This window comes from Ruditapes philippinarum, unplaced genomic scaffold, assembly GCF_026571515.1.
Source record: "Ruditapes philippinarum isolate M1 unplaced genomic scaffold, ASM2657151v2 ctg1085_1_1_1_1, whole genome shotgun sequence".
Classification (NCBI taxonomy): domain Eukaryota; kingdom Metazoa; phylum Mollusca; class Bivalvia; order Venerida; family Veneridae; genus Ruditapes; species Ruditapes philippinarum.
Window position 1 is genome coordinate 189,866 of NW_026857392.1, and position 27,894 is coordinate 217,759.

The window sequence follows — 27,894 nt, forward strand, 5'->3', positions numbered from 1 at the left end:
ATAGCATTTTTATGCCATTACGTGGAAACAAAATGAATTTGAACTACATGAAAAAATGTAGCTTGAGAGAATACAAATTAGTTATTAGAACTGAATTAAATCTATTTTGTTGTAGATTTTATGTGTCTGTAAAAAACAGTAAAAGGAGTGACTATGTTCGAAAAGTTAGCAGCCAGACACTGGAGCAGCCGAAACATTTTTTTGTCAGAGATGATACAGTAAAATATGTGCAAAGTATCATCATTTTATTTTATAATGTTATTTCATATTAGTTAATATCTCAATTTCTGGCCATCATGACCCTCTTGTATACCCCCCAAAAAAAACAATAAAAAAACAACTAAATTTATGTTTTTACTTTTTTTATTTCATTTTATTTCTTCATACTTTTTCTATATTTATCAGTGATATAAACTTACATTGAAAAGTACTACTTTGGAAATGGCTTGAACTTTTTCAATTTCTGAAAAACTACTAACCAAACTTCATGCTTCATAATGCTTCAATAATACTTGTCAAAATTCTTCTAAAGTAAGTAACATATTATATTTCTAAGTAACAAAGTAAGTTTAGATCATTGACATATCACAGTTATTATTTATTAATATTTATAAAATATATAATACAAAACAGTGTAAACAAAACAAATATGAAATCAACAATATATAAAAAGAATAGTTCAGTACCAAGGGGTTGGGATATAAATAGTTTCTAGACTTTTTTTTTTAGATATTTCTAACATTGTCAAATGCTGCTTTTACTGGGTATGTAGATTTACGAGGGTTGTCCTAGGAAATTTTGGAATGCTTGAACTTTATGTTAAACTGTTAAAAAATTAGAATCCTCATAAAAGTACGAACATGTCTGTTTGAAGAATGGTCAAACATAAATTTTCATATTTCCTAAGTTTTTTTTAAACAGAATTTACCAGTAAATACAATGACACTAAATAATCTTCTATGGTCCAAGTTTTATAAGCCAGTAAATAAGGAGAATAAAAGTAATGACACAATTTTCTACGTAAATGAAACTTTTTTTTTTTAACCATAATTTCTATTTTTTAAAAATTCAGTTGTAGAAAAGTTTTTTTCTGTAAATTCATCTGAGGATTTCTTTACTTAATGATAGTACAACAAGAAAAATAGAAAGTCCATTTAGTTCACTAGATTTTTTTGTAGGTTTGTGCTTCAGGTGTGTCGAATGGTAGCAAGTTTCCAGGTTCATGAATCAGATCTACGATAAATGTCTTTGGTGGGAACTTTGGTGCACCAGGCTGGAAAAACAAAAACATAGTAAAATAAGAATAATCATTAAATACTTCAAGTCAACCTTCATGCAAATTCTGGTATAAAATACCACATGTGTATTGTTGAGACTTCTGAAAGAGCAGGCTTCTAAAGTATTCATTCAATTTAAAGATAATTTTCATTCTAATTTTGGTGAAAATATAACTTTTAGTAGAAGGACGGTATGAGCATAATTTTTATTATCTACATTTAAATACACTATTTACAATAATTAATGTTTACATGTGTATAGTAATTTATTCAGCTTCATGTGTTGCTTTTGTAAAATAAAAATATTGAGCCACATCTGTAAACAAATATTTTTCTCTTTTGCATACTTCAGGCTATGCTTTTGAACTATGATCATCAATCTAATACTGGTATCAAGAATTCATTTCAACACCACTTATTTTCAAAAACCAATGTTAATTGTGACTGTTTCTTAGGTAAAATTGGAAAAACTGCTGCATTTGGAGACTGGGTCAAAGGTTATAAATTAAAATCTGGATACCAGTCTACACAAAAAGCTAGAATCTGATTGGTTGATTTTTGAGTATAGATATCAAACTGGCCAATGGTAGCCGTTTTTATTTCATAACCTTAGACCCTGTTCTCTAAGCTTGCCCTTGTTCCAAAATTTATAGACTTATTCAAAGATTTTGCATGACAAAAGGTATGCATGCATCATTTGAAGGTCTTTAAAGGTAACAACCTATGCAAAGAGAAAGGAAATAACATACCTAGAAATTAGAAATTAAAAATCAAAGAACATTATATTAGACCCATTCAGATGTTTGAGAATTTCAGAATTTGAGATATTTCATGACAAAGTGAACTTCTTTAAATAGATATTCTGACAAAGTTCTTATTTCTAACAGGCATTAATGCTTATACATGGAGGAATAAAGAGTATTTAACATTTAGTACATGTAGTTGAAACATACATACACATGGAAGAAATGTTATTTGTAACTGACATTTAAATGGAAATTATTAATTTTGGTAGTTATTTTACTGATGAATACATTAACACTGACTGAGACTATTTAATACTTGTACATAATGTTAATATTCTCCAATACAAGGCTATTTACAAACAATCAAACCTAATCACAAATAATGAAATTATGTTTCCGAGTGTTAATGTACATTTTTGTAGTCCAGTCATATGACGAGCCATGACCAAAGATAAGACACCAGGTGTGTTTCTCCACACCATTTCAGTTGACTGTGATAACAAATTTTCTTAGCTGCAAAGTCTCCAATACAAGCAGAAACATTGGTTATTCCGTCAATTTTGGCTAGTTAGGTTCATAACATGTAAGAATTGGAAAAAGAATTGAGGATCATTCTTTTAATGGGATGTAAAACAGTCGGCTATCTCAAATTTCTAGCACTATATACAGTAGAACCCTCTTATATTTTGATGTACAAATAGATGACAATAAAAACCTGTTAATATTTCATAGGGTCAGAGATGAGACAAAGATTTCTAGAGTTAGAGAATGGTGGGTTAAGAACCATGTCCCGTTAAAACTACAACTTACTGTAGGGGTATACGCAAATAAACTATCCTCAAGCTGAAATGGTGCACAAAAATAATCTAATGCAGTGACAAAATCTAAAATATTGTGAAAATGTGAGTTACTAGTACTAACATTTTTTTCACTACAAACATAATTTTTTTTTCAATTTAAAACAAATTGTATATAGGATTTTACTCAAGCATTCATTTAGTATAGACATATACTAAAGAAGTCTAGGATGTGTCACAGAGAAAGCCTACAGTGTCCACTGTCTTCTGTGACCTACCATTGGATAGAGCAAAAAGGTTACTAGACACAGGGAGTCACTAGACACAATCCTTTCCGTTTTGTCAGTGAGACTTACGTCAAACTAATAGTGTGATAGTTATAATTGAATTTGTGCAATATATATACCAAGACTTATCCAGGTGTAAAATAAAAGTATCTGGTGCAATTTCACCTGTTGATACTACAATAATTATTTCTTGCATATCAGACTGGATTATCTACTGTTTACACTGGTGCTAGAAAAACCTGTCTTACACCACCCATGTAAGACAAGTTGTGTGTTTTAATGTTGTCATTCCCACGCGCCTTGTATGAATAAATTGCTTTATTAGGATGAAATCATTTTGCCATTATGAATAAAGTTGTAAATTCATAAGCTACTATAAGAAAAAGTGCTAAATAAAAATATTAGCTTTCATAATTTCTTTTTGAAATATCATTAACTTGTAATATGCAAGTAAAAGAATAAAACACCGGCTATCGGTACAGATGGGAATATCTAGCTCTCGTCTGGTAACTGTTAAGCAAAAACTCAGCAGTCTAATTACCGCTGTAAACAGTTACCCTCGAGCTAGATATTCCGGTCTGTATCTGCAGCCGGGTGTAAGATCCTTATAGTATTTATTTTTACATGTTTTTATTCTAAAGTTTGAAGTACTTACTGAACAATCCTCCTCGGGTAGTAAAACTTCGTTCCATGCTCGGTTATACTCTCCTCGCATTAATGAACAACTTACAGCTATCTTGTCTGCCAGAGTCTGAAATAACAGAAAATAACATATTTGAACCATTTCTATGAAACATGTGACATAAAACTCGTAATCAGATAATCAAATCCATTAATAAGTATTGTTTGTTTGTTTGATTGGGTTTTACATCACACCGACACAGTATAGGTCATATGGCAACGTTCCAGCTTTACTGGTGGAGGAAGACCTCAGGTGCCCTTCCATGCATTATTTCAGGCACGAACAGGCACCTGAGTAGAACCACCGACGTTCCATAAGCTAGCTGGATAGCTTCCTCACATGAAAGAATCCAAAGTCCCTGTCAGGATTCGATTACCCACAGCCGTGAGGGGCAAGTGGTTTGAAGTCAACGACCTTAGCCACAGACGCCCCATTAATAAGTATAATTACAATTCCAAAATACCTGTATGTTTGTATATTTCCTTAAGAGTGAATGGCATAATAATTGCTTTATGGTTTAAACTCTACTTAAAGTAGCAGCATAATATTTTGTTCCAAAACATTATATTCTGTTTAGGTACAACATTCATGTATGTTAAATAACAGAGAAATTTTATATAACAACTCTTTTGCAAATTGACCATAAGATTATGAAAACAACATGATTTTAACTGTTTATAAAAATATTTCATGAGGTATAGCTTTATATGTAAATTCACTTAATTTTGTGGGCATGAAATTTCATGGTTTTGTCACAAAGAACATTTTCATGGGTTCTTAAATTTGTGGACTGTTTATTTTTCCAAAAGGTAAAATGTAAATAATGTGATGCAAAGTAATCTTACAGCAGACGAAATGAAATTTTGTTGGATCTTAAATTCGTGGATTAGTTCCCCTCGAATAATAACCATTTTGCAGTATATGAGCACAGTTTTGTCTTACTATTTAGCGTATACAGAAACAGTGCAACCTGTATTTTACAAACATATATTGATAAACTTACCTTAAACAACAATGCTCTGTGTACATGTATTCCAGCTTTAATTTTACCAAGAGGCACTACATTAGATTTGAGTTCAAATTTTATTTGACTTAATGGTAATTCCCAGCCAAAATTACTAAGTTGACCTCTTTCTATTGGACCTCCCATTTTATCTGCAACAAATCTGAAAAAAAACCAACAACTAAAGTGACAACCACACCACATATTCAAAACCATATTACATTGAATAAACAACAATAAAAAAAAACATGACAATTTTTCAATTAAAAAAAAAACCTGTCTTTTTAGCATAATGTAGATAAACAAAATAACAAATCATGTTTCACTAATCCCAACTCCACTCATGCCTATAAAAAATTCTAACACACTTTACATAATTCCTCTATTAAACATTATTGTTTTTATTACACAATATATGCTTGGCATAAAAAAAATGGAATGCTTTTGCATCATATGCAATGTTAATTAATCAAATTATGCAAGGAAAATAACAATTCCACTTAAGTAGTTCAACATTATTTCTTATCAATTCTCTTTCTATAAGCATACTAGAATGACAATTTTTTCTTTCATTGTATTGCAATGATGCACAGTTTACTGTTCAAATGGCCTATTTGCCTCCGTGATTTAATATTCCTGCACATTTCAACTCTGACCTTGCATTATTCTACAACAACGAACTCAAAATTCATATTTATTTCCTAAATAAAAACACTTTTATAAAATAATAAAATAAATCTATATCGTGTCTAATACTTACGTTGCTAAAGCTTTCACTTGTTCTCTAGTGGTAGGTAATGGCTGTATTTTATCTACGACCTCGTCAATGAACTTAAGAAGCGTAGAATCACATGGTGCTTCGTATGGTTTGTTCTCCGCTGCTGAGATGGCCTCGGCCTCGCGCTGAAGTTGGGCTTGTAATTCTTCCTCTCGCTGTTTCTCCTCTCGTTCCTGCTGTTTCCGCGTTTTTCTAATCAGACAAAAAATATTACACGATTAAAGCAATATTTGATAATTATACTGCTAAATTTTTTTAAATGGACTTGTCCAGGTTCTATTTTTGGAACAATCCATTATCTGTTTTGGGAATATTAAGATGAAAAAATTTGAATTGGTCAGCCACCAGTGTTGAACCTGGTCAGACTGCACAGATTTGCAAGCTGGCCTGACTATACTGGTGGCAATGCTTTTAACTTTCATTTTAACATTATTTTATTTAATTAGAATTCACCAGATAAATTATGGAAGTTTATGATGATAATTATGATTTAACATCAGCCTAAAAATGATATCACATTATTACAAGTGAGCTTAGAAATGAAAAAGACATGAAATATATCAGTGTGATTGTATATGCTTACTGTATATATTCATGTTGTAAAAATAGAAAAAAAATATTTGTTTAAACTACAAAGACATGATTTAACCCTTTCCCCCATGAGCATATTTTGAAAAATGGCCATTTTCACTGAAAAGCCTCCTGTTACAAGTTCAAACTGCTATGAAACTATGAAAAATGCTTCAATACTTATCAAACTTGGCACAAATGTTGACTGGACCATTGCCTTTGTAACGACATGCTCAGTCTTAAATTTCCTGTTACCATGGCAACGAGGGGACATCTCAAAATTGCCATAAATCACTATTTTGCCTCGATTTTTTCCATCAAAATTTATTTCAAAGTGCTGCAACTTCTCAAGGGATTGAGATAGAGTCAAAGGCTTTTCAGCGTTGGTTAAACGTTACATTATGATCGACCTCGGGTCATTTTTAGCCTCTCACAAGTCCAAAATTTTCTTGGCGATGAGGGGAACTCCGCCCCCCTTCAAACCCCCCTAACAGAAGGGGGCACATCCCCCTTCTGGCAACCCCCTGATCTTTTGGATGGGGGCAGCGCCGAAAAAGTGCTCATTTTTTTTAGCAACATTTCTCAAACAAAAACTTTTGTTTGGGGCCCACATAGGTCATTTTTTCACTATTTGAGGCCTAAAAAAAGGGGGGGGTCGAAAGTGCGTTGTTTCGCGTATATATGTGGTAAAGGGTTAAGAAAATGTATCGGATTTTATTCAAGTATTTTCCATTCTTATTGCTTTTAACATAAAATAACAACTGTACTTCACACTTGATAATGATTTATTTAAATGATTTTAGTAAAGCAATGTGGAATTTGTTGATTAAATTTTATATTTCTAAAAAAAGATTTAGACAAGTTGATGTAACTTGTAAAATGATTGTTATACTATAAATCTGGATGGACTTATTACAGGGTTCCTGATTTACACAGAAAAGTATAATTATTTAAAAACTGAATCCATTAAACATGTAAATGGTAATATATATATAGCAGAAGCTTCTTAATACAAAGAGACCAGCTGAGTCACTTTTATCAGTTATCTAAATAAAATATATGTATAAGTTAAGCTCAAAACCCAAAACAATGCTTTAGAATTAAATAAAGCAATTAGCCATTATTTTTAAGCATTTTAATACAAAAAAAGTTGGGAGACTCCACAAAAATGTTATGACAACAAAACATGCCTAAACGCATTTCTATCTAACAAATCCAAAAAGTTAAAATAAAACTTCTAATTTTACGAAAAACACATGCACTTTATAATAGAGACAATTTGACAAATAAATAAAGGATATTCATGCTTGAACTAATAATGACTTTTAACACATAGGTCATTTATATAACATCATATCATAATACAAACATAGAAAGACTGAATTATGATTTTTTTTAAAGATATTCATCATTTGGGGTAGAAAGTCTTCCCTCATATAGTATGTGACAGCTTGCATACCTTACTCTGAAATTGGGAATATTTTGGGTTTTTCCTAGCTTATCTGGTGGTACAAGCAAACTTTTACAGTTACAGCTTTGAAAATAAGCCTAACAGGTTGACTTATCTATTGTGACTTGTAGTGTACTGTGAAGCTATAACAGTATAAGTTTGTTTGTACTGGCAAATAAGCTTTGAAAAACCCACATTTGCTTAGTTCCAGATAGCATCTATATGGAGAAATTAACTCTAAACCACACTTCATTTCTTAACCATCTTTCAGTCTGGACAAAACCATTTATTATTTTTAGTATAAACTGCTATGTCACTATGAACTGATTGGAAAGGGAATAGTGCACACCATGACCAGACAGCCTTGAATTTGTTTAATTATAACATCACTGTAACAATGTTGAAACACCAAAACCTGTGTGCAAAGTATAACAAAACCAGTTTTATATAATGATACCGATATTGCAAGAAATAGGTCTCTAACAGAATGTCTAAATAGATTGTATCGACAGTGCACCATGACAGTGCTGGGGCAGTGCATGATATCTTACTTAGCAGAGGATAAACGACTGGTTGAACCAGTGCCCTGCTCCCTGTTGAACAAACAAAGCATGGTATTCAGACCAATTAAGAAACTCGTATTTTGCTAACTATTAAACTTATCATTAATGTATGGCTATCACATCAATATGATAATATGTACATACAAAATTGTCCATAACCGCTGCAACATGATTTGTGATGAAATTTTTTTTAAAGAAAGACCAATATCATAATTACCTTAAAACCATTGCCATGTGTTATTTCTTATACTCCAAAACTATAACTGATTAAGAAAAACTATCAAAGTTTCATCACCACCATCACCAAGAAGAGAAAAGTTTTTAAGATGTTTCACATTAAAATTACAACTACTAGGACACTATAAGAATCCCCAATAAAACCACAGCAGAAACTAAGAACATAAATTTCTGAGCTTGTGGAAAAACAATTCACAATTAAGAGTATTTACAGTATGTGTCATATTATTTTATCAGGTGACTTTTTCCTATATAGAACCTCACTAAAAAAATAACAATTTTCATTAAACAAAAACCTTAACCAAGGTCATAATGTCCCAATATTAGTATCTGACATATTTCTACTGGATTTCTGCTACAAGAAAGGAATGACTTTTCCCACAGAACCAAGGACAACCCCTTTTAGAACCAGGAATTCCCGGAACATGCATCAAATATAGATCAAATTTTATTCTGAAGAGACAAATCTCACCGGAAAGCTGTTAATGCCGCCACTGATTCTCGCCGAGCAAATAATCTGCATTTTACATGATATATTTAAAGTTGTAGAGAAGAAATTTCAGTTTACACAACTCCCTATACCATGTGTGGAGAGATCAAGTAATCACAAAAACTGGTACAAATATTGTTTGGTTTTATACCAACCAAGGACGATTTACATAAGCTAATATATTTCTACATGAACAAGGCATGGTTAGTTACATTGAAAAAAAACCCTGTTATATTGCACATGAAGCTAAAATAGGCAAAGCATCATGCATTTTTTTTTTTAACAAAGTTGTATTTAATATGACCTTTCTAATAAAAGGTTACACACCATATATGTTGATAACATATTTGAACAGAAGTTCTTCAGCAATCTGTTCTTGAATGCCTAGCATTTACCTAATTATATCAAACAGGGAGCAAATTTGACCAATTGATGAATACATATAACATTGATTGTAACCTTTCTTAGAAAGATCATGTTAAAGTCAACTTGATGCAGAAATAAATTGTAGTTGTGATTACCTGATAACAAAAAGAATTGATTATTGCATACTTGTTGTAAAACTAAATAAATTGGGCGGGGCTTTCATATACATAATAATAATAATATACAATATGTAAAAAAACAACCTATACATGTATTATGTTCACACACTCTGTCTTACTTACGTGGGGGAATGTCTGTAAACATATGGAAATGGTTTAATGGAAGTATCACTATGAACGATGATGAATAATTCTAATATTTTCATGCAATGTTTTACCTCTATCCTATATAGATACATATATAAAGTAAAATGCATTTCTGCATTTACACCAAAGAAATCTAGACCAGATTTTTTTTCACAGGTATTTCATTATAAGTGTAATTAGTGTATACATGTACAACTAATTGACAATAGTTAAGAAATATTGTATGTATTGTGAGTATTAGAGATTTTATTAAAGAATTTTTGTTAACAAGAATAATGAAATTGAAGCACAAAAATAAAAATATTATAGACATTTTTCAATATATTTTTTTTTTAACTGAAAATGTTTTTTCTTTTTTTGTTAAATATAATACAGTTTTTGTGAATGATATCACTGCAAGACAGTTTATTATCAAAAAAACATTGATATTAATTTAGACACAACTTGTAAAAATTTGGTCAAATTTTTAACATTGTTTCTATAATTCTAACTAAACTAAATCCAGGAAAATGCTTCAAAAAAAGCGCATGCAATTTTGAATGTAGTCAATCAATGTATTCCATTAGATTCTTTTAACCCAATGGATTGATAAAGAGGTTTAACGGAAATAAAGAAAATTGGACAGCTTTAAGTGAAAGTAAAGTTGACAGAAGTTATGAAATTTGACCAGTATTTTGTTAGAATAGTTACTTATTTTTGAGGGAGAATGAATTCTGATAAATATATTGTGTCAAAAAGTGTGTTAGGGTATATCATGAAAACGTACTTCGACCCCCGGGGTGATTTCTTATGCTCAAAAGTGTCCTTCCGTATTATACTGCGAAAAATAAAGCATTTCTTATACACACAGACCATAAAAAGCAATACACTTCCAGACCATAATGCATTTTAGGTGAAAGTTTCCAGCATTATCAAAAAGCACCACCATACTGTGCATTTACAAATTTTTCTATCATCATTAAAATTCATAAATCATAGAGGCATGGCCGAGTGGTTAACACGTCAGACTAGTAATCTAAGGATTGCTGACCCATGGTTTCAAACCCTTTCAGGGGCAAGCCGCTGTTTCTGTGAGCAAGAAACTTTACATTCATTGCTTAATACTGGTTGGTTCTAGGAATAGAAATAAGAGTGTTTCAATAAGGTTATAGCTTCCAATGCAATCAAACTAAAATAAATTTGTATATAAACTAAATCATGCAATATGCAAATGCTGGAAACTTCTCCCCAAAATTAATACAAAATGGTCACTTATAACATTAAATGTAAAAAATAAATCCTGGTCAATGCCTCTAGATTGATAACACTTGTTCGGTTCTCTTCAGTCATGTACAATTAACAAAAGTGATCATGTGATATTAAAGCACTGTTAAAGGGGAACAACTCTTACAGGGCTGAAGATACGTTCTAATGTCCCAATAAGTTCAGGTATGTAGGAACAAGCATTATCAATAGAGAGGAAAACATGACCTCATGGAATATGTTATATACACTCTAGTTCACTCAGGTACTTACGCTCGGCCCTCACTTCTTCATAAAGAAATGAATAATCGCAATGATTATACCATACAATACAACAATTTAACTTTAATTCACCATCAACTTATATTTACAATGTAGAGAGTAATATTTAATAACATCCTTTAAAGAAATATTTTTCAACTTAATTTTCTGCATCATTAGCAAACTGACAGACTTACACTTAAGTAAGTACTTTAAACAACATGAATATGGCAAGGGCCATAACTCTATCTAACTAAATAAAAGGCATTGCTAAATACATCATACTGTATATTACTAGAATTGTCTTGCAAAGCAAAATTTGCACACAAGGGCTGACATACAGACATACTCCTGACCGGCAGACATACAGACAGAGGATTTGGTTATTAAGAGCTTTGCATTTCAGGCATGGAAATGCACATCAAATAAATAACTTGTGTCGCAGACTGGTGAAATCATTTTGAGGGTTTTATAATGGGAAGGTAATGTTTAATTTACAAATAGCACTCTCTCCTGTCAAAATTGTGTATATAATATATCATGAAGAGTAAGTTTGGGCAGTGCAAACAGATAGTTATATAGTGACAAAGTCTCATTAGTTAGGTGAAAACTGTGCTCTTTATATGTAAGAAAATGGTAAGAATAGAAAATTATATGAAAGATTATTATTCCATTTTCATTTAATGATTATGAAGGTCATTTTATGTAATATCATCAAATAAACAAATTTGTTCACATCCTAAAAACCTATATGTGATTTACTGTAAAATTGAGATGTGAATGCAAAACTAGTCTATATGTTTTATCACTAGATTAAATTTACTTATATTCACATCTCAAAATACAATAATTATTCTAGCAATACAAAGTTACAAATATCACTTCCAGACACATGATTTTAATATGAAATCAAATGAATTCGGAAAATACATTTTTATTTAGCAAATCCATTTAGCATCATCATAAGTAAACTTAGCCTAATGTAGCCAATACCTTTAAACTAGATTTATTTACCTTAAATGAAAAATAGCAACTTAAATATCCTACAGATCCTACAATGGATGGAATGATCATTATGAAACTAAGACATAGGGGTAGGGAACTTACGTTTTAGAATCTCGGCCAGTTCGAGATGATTTTCCGGTGACGCTAGTTTTTGACGCCTCTTGTTTTGCATCAAGTTCAGCTTGAGATTGTGCCTGAGATACTGTTGGGCTGAAAACATTATAATATGATCAACAAGTGTACATGTAATGTTTACATGGAATTAATAATGAAAGAATATTACAACAAACAGAAGTTACTGTAGACTGACAATGCTGCTTCATACAAGATTTACTTATTAACCTGCATTCTAAAACCTTAACCATACAAAACTTTTTTTAAAAAGACTTGCTTTACTTTGAATCTAGAACTACTCACTTCAGATTTCTCAAAAATAATTGTACAGACTTGACTGGCCCTATATTAGTTTCACTAACAAGTCATTATCATAAGTATTACCACTCAAATAAATTGATGACCAAACCAAAAACATTGAAATTAGAGTTGTAAATGACTTTTTAATAAATTATCAATTATTTTCAAAATTAACTCACAAATTTAAAGACTTAAATATTCTGAGAACTTAGAAAACTGTATGTATGAATGTATGAAAGATAGATAATTTCTAGTTAAATAAAAAGAAAAAAGCCAACATACTCTGGTTTAGCATTAACAATAATGATAGGCCTCTTGTCGTTCATATCTTGTTTGGCATATTCCTCTACTGTGAGAAATTTGGTACCCGGTCTCAGCTGTCCAACATCATAGAAACCATTTTCTATGTAGTTTGTTGAAGCTGTATAATAAAGACATAACATATATAAACATTATAATCCTCTACATTGAGAAATTTGGTACCTGGCCTCAACTGTCCAATATCATAGAAACCGTTTTTATGTAGTTTGTTGAAGCTGTATAGTAAAAATATAACATATATACATATACATGTATGTATGTCCCATATTCTAACAGTGAAAATTTGGTACCCAGCCTCAGCTGTATAACAATAAAGAAACCATTTTTAAACAGTTGGTTGATGCTGCATAATTAAAACATAACAAATATATGGCCTTTAACAAACTACAGTTTTCATATTATTTCTGGTATTCATATGATGTTTAGTTTCTTTACCCTTGCCACCCGAATGTACCCAAAATGTTATCCCAAAAGTAGCCAAATTCTTATTTACAAAACCTTTTCTGATACAAATTTGACAAAAGACAGTTGTTACTAGAAAAAAAACATTATGTTGTTCAATTTGATAAATTTTATAAAAGCATGTAACAAAAACAATAACAATTTAATGCTACAAAATGTGTTGTATGCTTTCTATATAGAATTAAAAGATTATGTTTTTTCTCTTCTTTTCTTTCCGTGACATGCTTTCCCTGTAGAAAAATATACTATAATCAACTTACTAAGACATCCAGTGAGAGCATATTTAGCTGAGAGATTACTGTCTAACAGTTTCTGTAAGGCCGCTTCAGCAAATGGACTCTTTCTAGTACTAGATGTCTGAATCTCTTGTAACAATTCCATACCACTGAAAAACAACATATGTCACCATATAATTACCATGCATTTTCCATTACAAAATGTACTTGATCAAGGTTTACCCTTTTGTTTCAATACTGTTACAGTAATCTGCCAGTAAGGAATTATTTTTGATATTGGTAATGGACTAAACATCAAAAGTTTCAGCTGTCTTTATTTATTGTTTTATTTCTAGCATAAAAAATACCGATAAAAAGTTTTATCTAAAATGCCATATGCAAAACTGTTGCTGTAAAAAGCGCCTTTGAAAAGGGTTTATCATAGTTACCCCAAAGACTTAACTATTGATGTAAATATGGATTATATTAATTAAAGCTTTCACTTTTACTTTGTACCCATATAAGAACATAATTTACCCGAGTTTGCATATTTCAGTAGCTGTAGGCTCATCAACAGCACAAACAGTTATTGCCCAGGCAGCATTTCTCCTGACTTCATCATTTCCTGACCTCAATAAAGCTACTAACGGTGTGAGTCCATCAGATAAACGGAACTAAAAAATAAAGATACCAATTCTTACATTCTTGCATATCAGACAGGATTTTTATACATTTTGCAACAGTGCTAGAAAAATCCCAACATGCCTTTGTAAGACGGAAGGCATCATCATATTTAGATGTTAAATCTCCATGACCAGAGGCTTGCATAATATAATTTTATTCAACTTGTGCAATAAATTCAGTATTATTGAACTTACACTCATTCAATATCCTCTAAGACATAATTTTCTCCATAATGAGCTTATCAGACAGGTTTTTAAGACTTTAAAGAAATATTGAAGTCTTCCAATAATCCCTTAACTTACATTTTCTCTTGATTCAGCATCACATACATATGCTGCTACAGCCAGGGCTGTTTTACTCTGAACTGTTGTATTTCTGAAATTACAAAACATAATTTCCAACACAACTGCTGATGCAAATAGCTGATTTTTTTTCCAATGATTTGTCTGCACTACTCAGTGTATCATGATTGATCACATTTGTTTGTTTGTTTAATTGGGGTTTACGTCACACCGACACATAGGACGGTGATTGATCACATGGGTATTCAAATCTCCTAGTGCTCATTAAAATTGCATCAAAATGTTAACTACTCCAACAACTTGTCAATACTAAATAGATGTATTTTTTCACATAACCAAACGTGCGGCTTTCCAAATAGTTGAGTGAGAAATCTGTTTATTCTCATATTTTCCAATAATGTTGTCTTATTATAATCTAAGTGTGTTAGTAAACAAAGTTTTTACTCCCAGTGCATACCTAGAGTTTAATGGTTCAATCAAAGCTCTGACCACCCCTTTATTTTGTGCATCCGCTCTTAGAACTTCAATCTGTGCCAGGTTAGTTAGAACACATGCAGAGTTTGCTACAGCTTCCTCTCTCCCATCAGCCAGACAGTTGATCAGTGGTTCTATACCATTTAAATTCTGTATCTCTCTAGAAATAAATCAGTTACAGTGTTGCAGAAATAAATTCATTCTTCCTTGAAACTTTTTTACATACATTTAAATGAACAGAACTTTAAACACAGTCTTATCTATTTTTAGTTCCTTAACTTATGTAAAGGTATTGATATGTTTAATATGTACAGTGCATTGATAACAGCTTTCAAGACTAGCAAAAGAAATTTCTATTTTATTTCTTTATTATTCAAAAGTAGTACAGTAAGAATAGTAGAAATGTATAGGAAAATGGAGTGTACTGTCTATTATCTATTTAGATTAATACTTATTTAAACTTGACCATACATCATATCTTTGAACTACATGTATTTTCATACATACAGTATAAATTTGAAACAACAGGGGCCCGCATGTGGCTGAGGGGTAGCCTTTTAGGTTTGAGGCATCAGAATTGCAGCCACATTTTATCCCTGTGTGATCGTAAGAGGCAACTAAATGGGTTTGAATTACAAGAGTCTATGCATCTCTTAGCTTAAGCAGGTGAGGTGGTCTAAAATTAACCTTTCTTTTTAAAAACTATATGACCTAAATTGTGCTGGTGTGTTGTAACAACCAAACAAACAAATCTTTAACCAGGCAGATGGAAGGAAAATAAAGACATATTAGAGGAGTATAGAATTATAAATTAACTTACGTGCAATTATTGCTGTTGGCAGTTGTAAGATTTGCCAGAGCCAGTGTGGCGGATTCTTTAACATCACTGTTTTCTGAACTGATCATCTTAATAAGAGGGCCTAGACCATCTGTAACAGCAATTAATATAGCTCTTAATCTTTCTTATTAAATTACATAAAATGTCTAAGAAATTTTGCCTTTAACATGAATTATTGTCACTTTTATAAGTACAGTGTAAATATGAAATCTTTAAAAGTAAAATTGTATCATACATGTATATAGGAACTGATAAAAATCACATTTTTTTTCGAATTCTTAAAGAATTATTTAAGCTCGAGTATAATGTTGACAATTTATGTCTGACAACATATTCAATATGACTAAATATTTACAAAACTTACAAATACATGTATGTCATACACAAAGGGTCATCTACTCTCTTACATTCAAATCCTCACATTATTCATAATTTGACTTCTTTTATAAAAAAAAAAAAAATTTGCAAATAAAGAGAAAATATCCAACATACCCCACTCTCTAATTGAGTCTCGGCTTGTGAGGTTTTCGGCCATTATGGCTAGGGCCTGTGCTGCTGAAGACTGTACCTCTGCTGACTCGTGACTCAGTAAATGTATCAACATTTTCTCTGTCTCTTGTTCATGAAGAATCTTCCTATTCTCAGCTGTAAAATACAAAGTTTGTTCCCTTTGTCTCTGTGTTTATAATATCACACAGAAAAGTGAGAAATTGTAAACATTTTTTTACAGATGTACCTCTAATAATCTAAAATCTCTTATAGATTTGTATATGGAAGAAGAATCTTTGAAGAAATTTTCATTCTAGAAGAGAGAGAGGGCCTATTTCTTTTTGATATTATTGCAGTTAATGTTTAAGACACATGATGAAACTCTTAATTAAATCTCTAAGATACATACAATATTCAATTTGACAAAGTTTCAGGTATGTATATCAAAAAAGGTTCCCTAGCTTCAAAGTATGAAAAATACATAATTTGGTCCATTCTAAAATATGAAACTTGACACAATTGATTGAGTCCAATTTAATTGTCCTGAAATTTTTTTATATATTGATATTACTGCTAAAGTATTTTAGGAGAGGGTATTCTTGTCAAATCTTGACAGAGGACTAACACATTTGTAAATATTTACCAGATCTAGCAGATCTTGCAATAGCCTTGGCAGCACACATTTTTACATCAGGGAGGGTTGGTATGATTGCTTCGCCCGGAGGAGGTTCTGAACTATCTGCAGACTCTTGTTTCTTTGCTGAAAGTAAAGAGTACAAGCATGTTATATTCTCTATGACCAGTCATTTTGTGCATGTAGATTAATCATTCTATAAAAACAGACATGTAATTTACAAATTTCTGAAAAAGTGTTAAAAAAAAAAAGAAAAAAATACTCATGTCCCACCAGTTTAATCAAATAAAAGAAGACAGAATTCATTTAGATAAACAGAAATGTGCACTCTCATATCCTTGGAAAATGGCTTTGTAGAAAACAGAACTGTGCAATCAATAACCTGTGGTAAAAGATTATTTAAATGATGCTTTTAGACTTAATAAAAATCTGATTTATGACAGCTTATAACACAATTTCAGAAAATACACTTTAATTTCTATCCATATAAGAGGTGAACAGTTATGATTTATAATATTTCAGATTATTGTCTGTCATGAAACAAAAATACTGTACATAACATTGTAAACAGATAAGTCCTGGAAAACAATAAAACACTTGCAAAAATTGCAAGATAAAGTCGGAGAAGAAAAGAACAGAAACTGTTAAAACATAAAAACAAAAATATTTTCCAAATATCTTAAAACCTATTGGATTTTTTGTTTTGAGAGCAAATGCTTGCTGTGTGTACTTTTTTACCTGCAGACCCTTGTTTATTTTTAGATGTGGCAGCTGTTATAGAAAATAATAAGTAAATTCAATATAATGGACTCATCGGGATAAAGTTTTACCATTGAAGTCGGCAACAGTATTAAATGATGATGTAACAAAAAGAAAACAAATAGTCAGCATTCATTTATATTCACACAAAATATTAACTGTGACATTAAATGCTAATTATTTTCAAATACAAAATCCCACTGTTGGTTTTACTAACAAATAAAAGTAATTCAACAATAATAAAATAAGTTATAATGCTTCATTTTTGACAAACAAAACCTAATTTGTATAAACTAAATAATTCAACAAACAGAGTAACAAATAAACCTTTATTTTGTTGTCTTATTTCTCCCTCATTCTATAACAGACACAGCAATAACTTACTTAAAATTCTGCAATTATCGTACATTGAACAGATCAGCTGATAAAGTTCATATTTCAACACTTTTACTTTCATCTATAAGTAATGCTACTAATCTTAATTACTTGTCATTAAAGACCATTGTCTGTTGAGAGGTGGTCTCTCTCAAAAGTTAGCTCTGCACTATAATTGATAAAGTCAGAAAATAAATAAAATACTCGCATTAAATCATAGGGTTTATATGGTGTGTATATAAAGGTACTCTAGTCATAAGCTTACTTTAGAGGTAAATTATTTTTAAAACATTTCTGCACTTCAGTTTCTAAGTAGCCTAATAATTTGAAGATACATTACAATTACAAGGTAGGGCTTAATCTAATGTTGCTAGAACTTGTTGACCAGCCCATTTTACTTATCTTTGTATAATATCTGATGCAATAAAATATATTTAAACTAATAACAAGACTAAGTTTCCTCACTCACACATATTTTAACAACATGTTTACAATGTTATATTACCAGACGACTTCTGATAATATTCAGCTGTAATCATAAAAATATCTATGTTAAAAAGTATGGCCATGCTAGTTATAGATTGAGTGATTCTGAGGAAAGCCTTTTCACGATGGACCTTTCCAGTGTTTACAGCTTTATGCATTTCTATATTTTTATCATTTCATTATTATTTGTAGGCAGTTATCCTGAATTATTATGACACAAATCTCAAAGCATGTAAAAAATACTTCAGCAATAATGATTATGTAAAATATTAATCTTAATCCTACAGGAAATAGTAATATAGTGGAATATTTTCATAAACACACCTCTCAAACTTGAAATTTTATATTTATATAAACACATGTATAAGTTTACAGGGTTTTCATTTTTATCTGAAGTAACAGATGTGCTTACTAAAACAAATGGAGTAGGGTAGGGCCTGTGCTGCTGAGGATAGCCCAAAATTCTGAAGGGGGATATTTTCATATACAGGCTAAAAATACAACAAGCATTTTAACTGATGATATGTTAATAATGAAAACCCTGAGTTTATGAGAAATGTACTATTACACAAGACAAAGTTTTTCAAATCTTGCCAAAGAATTTTCAGCACATTTGTGTATATTATTAAATTTATTTTCAATGAGTACTTACAATCTTTTGCACTCTTTTTGGCCTGTCTGGAACCTTTACCCCCTTTATCTGGGGCTCCTTTTCCGCCTTTAGCCTCTTCTTCTGGAGGTACCTGGTCTGTGATAACAGCAACCAGTCTTTTCAAACCTCCAGTCTCCTTGACTAACTGCAGAAAAAAGACATGCATGGCATGTGAAGTAAATTTATATATTGGACAGAAATAAAGGTGGGGTCAACAAAAAGATATAAAACATATATATATGCAAATGTTTATATATTGTGATGACAAATCAAGCTGTAGACATGTACAAGTTGCATCTGTTAAGTGGTTTTAAATTTCAATACACTAATGTGCTGAATTGTGTTTTATTCATTGAAAAAAAAGCACAAAATTATTGTTTTATTAGATGAAAAAAAAAATTTGTTTAAAATAGATTTGGTAATTTATGTCAAAGATTAGATTTAATGTAACAGGATAACTCTTACTAGCTTTTATGACAAAGACTAGTCTAAAATATAACTTTCTTGTCAGGATAATTTTCACAACTAAATCATTACAGTAGCCTCACAACCTTTATAACTAAGCATAGAAGTTTTTAACTACAAATTGATAGATGTTACCAGAAAAAATTATAAATTTAAAGTACCAATCTTAAACAAAACAAAACAACTTACCTCTAAACTCTCCAAGTCTTCTAACAGATTAGAGAGGACCATGACTGCCATAACATGAAGGTCATTACACTCTGGATGAGCTACAAAGTCTATCAACCTGGACATAGCTTCCAACTCACGGAGAGCAGACCTGTTTTCGCCTTCAATGACAAAATGCACAAAACTTGAGTAATAATGTCATATTGTAACGATGCTGGTAGAATGTCATAATACTCATAATGAGCATTACAAAATGAAAAAGCTAAAGGTGGTGAATTAACATACAGGAAAATATCCTATATATAACAGCATAAACCACTCTCAGTGGTGAGTTAGTTTTTCAGCGACAGGATTTGTGTGCCTTAAAACGCTACAATATTAGACTCATTTTTACTGGAAAGCAACTTGCTCATAAGTTTCAAAAAGATTTTAAATACAATGTGACAAAACTGAAAACCATCAACACTTCATCTATTACAAGAACTGTGTCTATAACAAATATGTTCTGAAGGATTTTAAAAAATATTGACTTTAAGAAAATAAAGATATGCAAAATATAAAAAGGTTTCCCTGCATGGTTGTAAATTGATTGTACATGTAGCAATGGTTAAAAAGCAGTTATCATTAAGAAGTCTTAAAATAATATATTAACCTACATGTACAGCAATGTGACACCAATTTTGAAAATAAACAATCATATTAAAGAGTAGAAGATTGGTCTATAATATGGTGTTTTATGTACAAGTTACTCACCATCTTGTGATGCTCTTTCTAAAGCAAGTAATGCTAGCTTCTGTATCACAGCATATTCTGACTTCAGACATTCCAACATAGGGGCTAGACCATCTACATCCCTTATAGCTGTTCTTGTCTGATAATCCTATAAAAAAAATTTATGAATGATTTATAATCTAATGTTTATATATAAATATCATAGTCAATTGAGGGCATATTAAGAATTGTCTACAAGTCATAAATAAGAGATAAGTGAGTTTTGACTACAAAAGCACTGTTTTAATTACATTTCAAGATTTACATGTGAGGAGCTGTAAACATTATTTGCAACTTTACCTGTGTCAAATGTAAGACTAAATATAGTTAGTAATAACACTTTTAAAGTTTACTTAAAACGATATTCCTCTGTAAAATTTGTTTTTTCTATAATAAGCTGTGTTATTCTAAACTATAAAATATGAACATTTTTCTCAGCCTATGAAAATTAATATACAATTAATAAAATGAAATATAACATCTACTTTAAATATTTTAAATACATGAATACCATCAGTAGCAAAGCAATGGCTTCTATTCCATTTTTCTGAACATCTGGATCATGTGACAGTAAACATCTGACTAGTGGTTCAACACCACCATTCTCAAAGATAGCTGCTTTGGAACTGAACTCTGTGGCCATGTTAGACATAGCAAGGGCAGAAAATTCATGACACACTGAATCCTCTGTAATAAAATTAATCAACACTAAGTTACTATATTGTGATAATTATCGAAAATATTTACAATCAGTAAATTAATTTTATATGGCAGTTGAATTAACATTGTCCAAGACAACTCATTTTATCTTATTATCAATGTTATATAAATGAAACATATTCATAAAAATTTGAAGAAATTGAAAACTCACATGAAAAATATATAAAAGCACAAAATAGCTGTACTCATCATGAGCAAAATGCTTTTAACTGACTGTAAAGTAAATATATTAAAAAATCTTTTGAAAGAACATTGATTTATAGTGACTTTGTATATTCTTTATTTAGAAATGACAGATGATAATAGAATTGGAATACAATAAAGTAAGAAAACTGACCTTCAGGAGCAAGCAAATTTACAAGTGCTGGGATTGTGGCTTCCTGCTTTCTCAAATACTTTCTAACATCAGCTGTAAAAATAAACAAGAGCTGTCGGTAGGACAGCACGCTCGACTATTCTAAGTGCTTGATAATATGACCCTCTAATTATGACCCTTAGTGCATGTGTAAAGTTAAAAGTAAATATCTTCGAAGACCTTTAACCTTTAACCAAAATTTCTAAGTTTCAAAGGGGCAAATAATTCTGCAAATATTGCAGGCAGACTTATGCAATTTTGCAAACTGATGTACATTGTTATTATAAAAAAGTATTTTAAATTTCAATTGAATATCTCAAGCATTAATTGAGATATTTGACTTTACAAAAAAAACTTTAACCAAAATTTCTAAGTTCCAAAGAGGCATAATTCTGTCAATATTGTAGGCATAGTTATCCAACTTGTCAATCTGATGTACCTTGTTACTATAAATGAGTATTGTAAGTTTCAATTGAATATCTCAAGCAATAATTGAGATATTTGACTTTACAAAAATCTTTAACCAAAAGTTGTAAGTTAAAAAGGGGCATAATTCTGTCAATATTGTAGGCAGAGTTATCCAACTTGTCAATCTGATGTACCTTATTACTATAAATAAGTATTGTAAGTTTCAATTGAATATCTCAAGCAATAATTGAGATATTTGACTTTACAAAAAACTTTAACCAAAAGTTCTAAGTTCCAAAGAGGCATAATTCTGTCAATATTGTAGGCAGAGTTATACAACTTGTCAATCTGATGTACCTTGTTACAATAAATAAGTATTGTAAGTTTCAATTGAATATCTCAAGCAATAATTGAGATATTTGACTTTACAAAAAACTTTAACCAAAATTTCTAAGTTAAAAAGGGGCATAATTCTGTCAATATTGTAGGCAGAGTTATACAACTTGTCAATCTGATGTACAGGGCTCATCCTGGGGGGAAATTTTAGGGAGAAGTGACTTCCTCGCGAAAATTAGGGAGAATGGAAACAACCCAATGTGTATGCATTAACATGCATGGCTATACATCCTTTAATTATAAAATAAACACAATTAACATCACATATAATATTTCTCCAGTTTATTGATTAATAGTAGATTAATTAATAGTAGTATTAATTAATAGTAGATCTGGCAATGGCATTTAAATGTTTTTGAGCTGCAAAATATGAATAAAAAAATTATTTTTGATATCTATTGATCAGCTATTTATAAGCTTTCTCTAAATATGTGTTTATATATTTTCATGTAGATTTGTTGATAATAATGTGTTAGAAAAAGATATGATGATAAAATCAATTATATATTTTTTACTTTCCTCACTTTTAATAGAAGATGAGGTCACATTGGATATTGATTAATAATATCTGTTCTATTCTGTTCTGGTGACAGAAATTTCTTTCAAATTCCAGAATGTTGTAATGTCACATTTATATGCATATAATTATGCTTATAAAACAATTTTCAAACATCAAATAATATGTGAAATATGTACTGCAAAAATTTGTGCACATTATATTTGATCACTAAAATTACATTCATTTATTTCTTATTGAAAAATTTGACCGAGAAATTGTAGAAAATTAATTTCTAATTACCTCCCTTTATTTTCATGAAATGTTAAATTCGGTAATATCTTTATAAATAATGCTTTTTAAAATTTACAATATTGATAAATCTTAATCTGAGCGTCATATTTACGACATTACAACAAATATATATATTGAAACAAAAAGAACACTTCTTTCCTGACAAATTTTGTTGTTATATACGTTACATGATATATACTGTGCTCCTCTTAGCTCACGGTACTTAACACTTTAAAACAGTAAAGAACACAAACAATAAACTTACACTACAAAACCTGTCATAAACTGTATCATTTAGTCATTTTTCTGCTATATGACACAAGGAAACAACAATATATTCAATCAAAATTAGTTTTAATTTGTCAGATGTAGACCGTGTGTCGGCCATTTTGAAAACAGTATGTCATCATTGAACTCGCGGTAATGGTGTTTTATTTCAGTTTTTTCATGTTTCAGATAAAATTTCTTTATGTTATTTTGCATAATTTTAAATATTCAAAGTATTTGTACATTGTAACTCACAATTTATTTTTTTCAACAAACAAGAACATTTAGAAAATGATGATTGTTTCAGACGTATGCACAAATTTAATGGACTATTGTTGCTTTTTGCAGAATTTTGTAAAACGTTGTTCAGTTTACGTAAAAATCTATAGATTTAAATTATTTTGCACAAAACCTTTGTTGTTAAGGTGTTTGAATAAAATATGTCAATTCTGACCAATTATAACACTGGTCACATGAAAATATACCATAACCGTGAGATAAGTGATGACGCGGAATTAGTGATGTTGAGTATACGACCATATGTAGTTTAGCCCGGATATCGTGCCCACGTGCGTAAACTGTGTCAAATTTGGCATTTCTACAAAGAGAACAATGCCAAACACCCCCACTGTCTACAACATACCAATCGCAAGGTTTTTGCGAATTGGCTTTCTTAAATTTTCGCGTAGGTGTAACTATCAGAATCAGTAACTTTCTTAAGTTGCTCGGTTTCGGCATTTCGCCTTGTAGCCATGACGTGAGCGACATAACACTTTTACAGTAAAAATTGATGTTAACAGACTGAAATCATTCAAAACTATGATTAAGTTTTTAATCCTGTCGCTGATCATTAATGAAATTGATTATTTTTAATTGACTAACAGTTTTGTGATGGCCGTGAAAAATCCATTGCACATCGCCTTTTCTCGGGTTAAAAACCCACCATCGAAGTGCATCGTGTATATCAATTAGGGAAGATTGCACGTGTATAGATAATCGGGAAAAAACAATCGCCAAATCCCGTAACTATCACACAATTATACAGTTTCGGGCCGATGCTCTCATTATTTACTGTTTAGAGTAGGCGGTCTATCGCTTTGCTTACAGGTAGAAGGGTAGTATAAAGCGACGCTCTGATTGGATAATGATAATTAGCGGTCGTCATATGGGCGGATACAATCTCTGCTCTTTACATCGCTGAGTAATTAATATTTGGGAATTAAGAATTTATCGGCGATGTTGACTTCTCTTTGATCAATCGGGAGAGCGAAATTGGAATATACACGGCGAAGTTATCGCCTGAATCGCCCTTCCGGATGAGCCCTGGATGTACCTTGTTACTATAAATAAGTATTGTAAGTTTCAATAGAATATCTCAAGTAATAATTGAGATATTTGACTTTACAAAAAACTTAAACCAACGCAGACGCCGACGCAGACGCTGACGCCGACGCCGACACCGGGGCGACTACAATAGCTCTCATATTCTTCGAATAGTCGAGCTAAAAAAGGCTATTCTTTATAAAGTACATAATTATATCCGCAAACCTTTTTGTAAATAAAAGATTAAACAAATGTTTCATTTTCTAACATGAATCGTATAAAAAAAAGTTAACATTTTATGTAATCTTAAGGTTTTTTAACAAAGAAAGAATAATTTTTAAATTTATAGGACGATATAAAGAATATCAATGAAGTTTTTTAGATATAATTGAGAAATTAAAAGAGAAATAATACGAGACTTCTGTTCAGCACGGGATTGTCACATCTCAATAGAAGTCAAGGAAAAGTTAAAATATACCCTTGATGACATTTTTATGTTTGAATGATATAATGAAGGATAATATGACTTACGGTGAGCTGTCATTACACCAACAGCCATCACAGCATTTCTGCGTACTATTTTATCTTCGCTCTGCATTAAAGCTAACAGATGTTCAACAGCATTCAGGTCCAGTAACTGCTTTTTGTTTTCATCACCTGTAACAAGCATTAAATGTAACATTTCATTCACTTATTACCAGATTAAACTGATAAATTTTGTAAGCAAATTTTATTTCAAAACAATAGATTAATCATTTAAGATAATTTCTAAACCATGGTCAAATGTATTGAAAAAAATAGCGCTGCAGAAAAAACTTTAAACACGTGTTTTATATATATAATACATAAATGTTCAAGAGCAGGAGTTATGAAACATACCCAAACTTTTAATATTTCTAAATGAACTACATGCATTATTTGAATATCAACTGTAATATGTGCTACAGAATAAAATCTGCAAGAAGTTAGAACAGTTATATAAAGCTGATATGGCCTATGGCCAAAGTGGTAAATTACTATGCATGAAAACCCCAAACTTGTGTTAAACAGCAACAAACACTGCTATAACTGATATAACTTCTTAATTTCTTCTTCATTTTTCAATGCCACATACTCACATTTATCAACAAATTTATAGATAGCTTCACAAGCCTTGGATTGGACATCTTCCTCTGGACTACTCAACATCAAAACAACAGTACCTGCCTGTCTACTCTCTACCAATAATGTGTCAAACTGAAATGTCAAGAAAATCTGTCAACACACAGAACAAATTTCTGCAATTTATGATTTATAACATACAGCTATTTACAAAAAAGAATTACCTTTATTTCTCATTGCTCACCTAAATTTTTGGTTTTCTCATCTTATTTCAAGGTTAACATGTCAAACAAAAGCTATATTTGACTATAAATAAATAATGATAAAACAATGATATTAATTAGTCATTGAAACACTTTAATTAATTAGAAATTTTCATAATGATCATAACTGATGGTCTACATACTAAACCATTAGAAAATAAAACATACCACATCATCTGGAGGTGGCTTCTCATCCTTTTTAACTTTCTTTCCCATTTTTCCTAGTTATAAATAAAGTTCTGAAATGGAAAAAAATCAGAATTATTTCATTTGCTCTTAGCAATTATATATTTAGCTGTATGATAGCTAATGGGGTTAATAACAGACTTATGCCTTCAGTGAAATGTGACTAGACTCTTTACTCATTTTTCTGCATATATCTATTATTTTGATACTGAAATTTACTGCAAACCAGTTACTTGTAATTTAATAAAATAGTCGGAATGTGAGTAAGATCCTTGCTACATGCCCATACAATGTAAGCTGGAGATATATTGCATGCTAATTTTACATTTACATTTTACTTGCTATATACCAGCGCCACAAAGTAGACCTGTTTTTAGATCCAGAAACACCAATTTCATCTGTTTTAATATTTCTGATAATACTGATAATACAAGAAACATGGATACACACACACAACACTTTAATACATGGAAGTCAAAGGCTGGGACTGCAAAGCGGGGCTGGGCTTTGGCTTGCCCGGCTGTAGGCTTAATGTGTATACTTAAAAGAAAATCAAATAAAAGACAATTAAAAAATATATATAATTTATACATATCAATGAAATTTTCAGTGTCAGTTCTAGTCGGCGCCACCATTTTCAATGTAACTCAATCCAATAACCAACAATCGCAAATTTTGGATTAATAAGAATCGTCGAGTATTCCTAGTGAAAATGGAAGCAGTGCATGAAATACGGAATAACACCTTTAAAAAGGAAAAATGAACGATTTTTTAAACTGACTTCCCCGTTCATAGGTTTTGCCTAATTTCATCTTCTGACTAATCTGTCTTCCACTAACAAAATGTAAACACACATGTGGCATTTATTACTTCTTTGGCTAACATTGAGAAACCAACCTTGGAGGGGTTCAAGTTGGCGCTGATGAAACACACAACCACCAACTAGACACCTTGCCAGTTTTTACCAGTTTTTAAAAAGATGTTAATAGACAATTTTAACTGTACTGGTCGGAGACCATCAACCGGACACTTTTGGAACATTTTTCAGTACAAATTTCATAATTTTTAACCTAGAGACCAAGTTCAGCCAGGTTCTTCTCCTAACTTACAAACTAGTTTGTTTACTTCTGATTGTATTGACACTTATATCTAAGGCTCGACAAGGAGGGTATCAAAATTACCTAAATTGTCTACAATACAGTACCATGTGTCCGGACAGATATGTACATGATGTGATTTAATTCAGATAAAAGCTTGGGTGTTTTGATTTTTGATTTGTAACATGATATACAATATGTCAGCAAGAAATGCTAAAGTTTTGGATATTCTATTATTCACTCTGCAAATGATTATAGCAGGTATATGAGGTCAGGCATTGTTTTCTTGACCCCCTAATTTCAATGTCAACATTCTTGATAGACATTAAAATATTACCATTTATGGAGGTTGAAATAAATTTATTTACTTAATTTTAAAAGAAACATGCACTTATTGTT

The 27,894-nt window shown here is 30.9% G+C and overlaps 1 protein-coding gene across 11 annotated transcripts in view; it reads right to left on the bottom strand.

The window, feature by feature from the left end:
- Positions 1 to 490: 490 nt before the first annotated feature.
- Positions 491 to 27,894, bottom strand: part of LOC132749587 (armadillo repeat-containing protein 3-like) — a 77,558-nt gene continuing 50,154 nt past the window's right edge. The window contains exons 2-27 of one of the 11 annotated variants that reach the window (XM_060739397.1): positions 26,381 to 26,454; positions 25,967 to 26,084; positions 25,380 to 25,505; positions 21,647 to 21,718; positions 21,101 to 21,276; positions 20,572 to 20,698; positions 19,840 to 19,979; positions 19,186 to 19,330; positions 17,652 to 17,684; positions 16,923 to 17,039; positions 16,283 to 16,435; positions 15,773 to 15,881; positions 14,936 to 15,112; positions 14,479 to 14,551; positions 14,030 to 14,166; positions 13,538 to 13,662; positions 12,777 to 12,915; positions 12,183 to 12,290; positions 11,088 to 11,102; positions 9,549 to 9,560; positions 8,142 to 8,183; positions 5,553 to 5,762; positions 4,793 to 4,955; positions 3,763 to 3,858; positions 2,834 to 2,866; positions 491 to 1,273 (exon numbers count right to left, since the gene is read on the bottom strand). In XM_060739397.1, coding sequence (XP_060595380.1) covers positions 1,163 to 1,273; positions 2,834 to 2,866; positions 3,763 to 3,858; positions 4,793 to 4,955; positions 5,553 to 5,762; positions 8,142 to 8,183; positions 9,549 to 9,560; positions 11,088 to 11,102; positions 12,183 to 12,290; positions 12,777 to 12,915; positions 13,538 to 13,662; positions 14,030 to 14,166; positions 14,479 to 14,551; positions 14,936 to 15,112; positions 15,773 to 15,881; positions 16,283 to 16,435; positions 16,923 to 17,039; positions 17,652 to 17,684; positions 19,186 to 19,330; positions 19,840 to 19,979; positions 20,572 to 20,698; positions 21,101 to 21,276; positions 21,647 to 21,718; positions 25,380 to 25,505; positions 25,967 to 26,084; positions 26,381 to 26,428 — 2,805 coding nt within the window. In that variant the 5' untranslated portion in view covers positions 26,429 to 26,454 and the 3' untranslated portion in view covers positions 491 to 1,162. Of the gene's footprint in view, positions 1,274 to 2,833; positions 2,867 to 3,762; positions 3,859 to 4,792; positions 4,956 to 5,552; positions 5,763 to 8,141; positions 8,184 to 8,862; positions 8,908 to 9,548; positions 9,561 to 10,338; positions 10,390 to 11,087; positions 11,103 to 12,182; positions 12,291 to 12,776; positions 12,916 to 13,537; positions 13,663 to 14,029; positions 14,167 to 14,478; positions 14,552 to 14,935; positions 15,113 to 15,772; positions 15,882 to 16,282; positions 16,436 to 16,922; positions 17,040 to 17,651; positions 17,685 to 19,185; positions 19,331 to 19,839; positions 19,980 to 20,571; positions 20,699 to 21,100; positions 21,277 to 21,646; positions 21,719 to 25,379; positions 25,506 to 25,966; positions 26,085 to 26,380; positions 26,455 to 27,894 lie in introns of all 11 variants that reach the window. The other 10 variants (XM_060739396.1, XM_060739398.1, XM_060739404.1 and 7 more) reach the window with 10 other exon arrangements.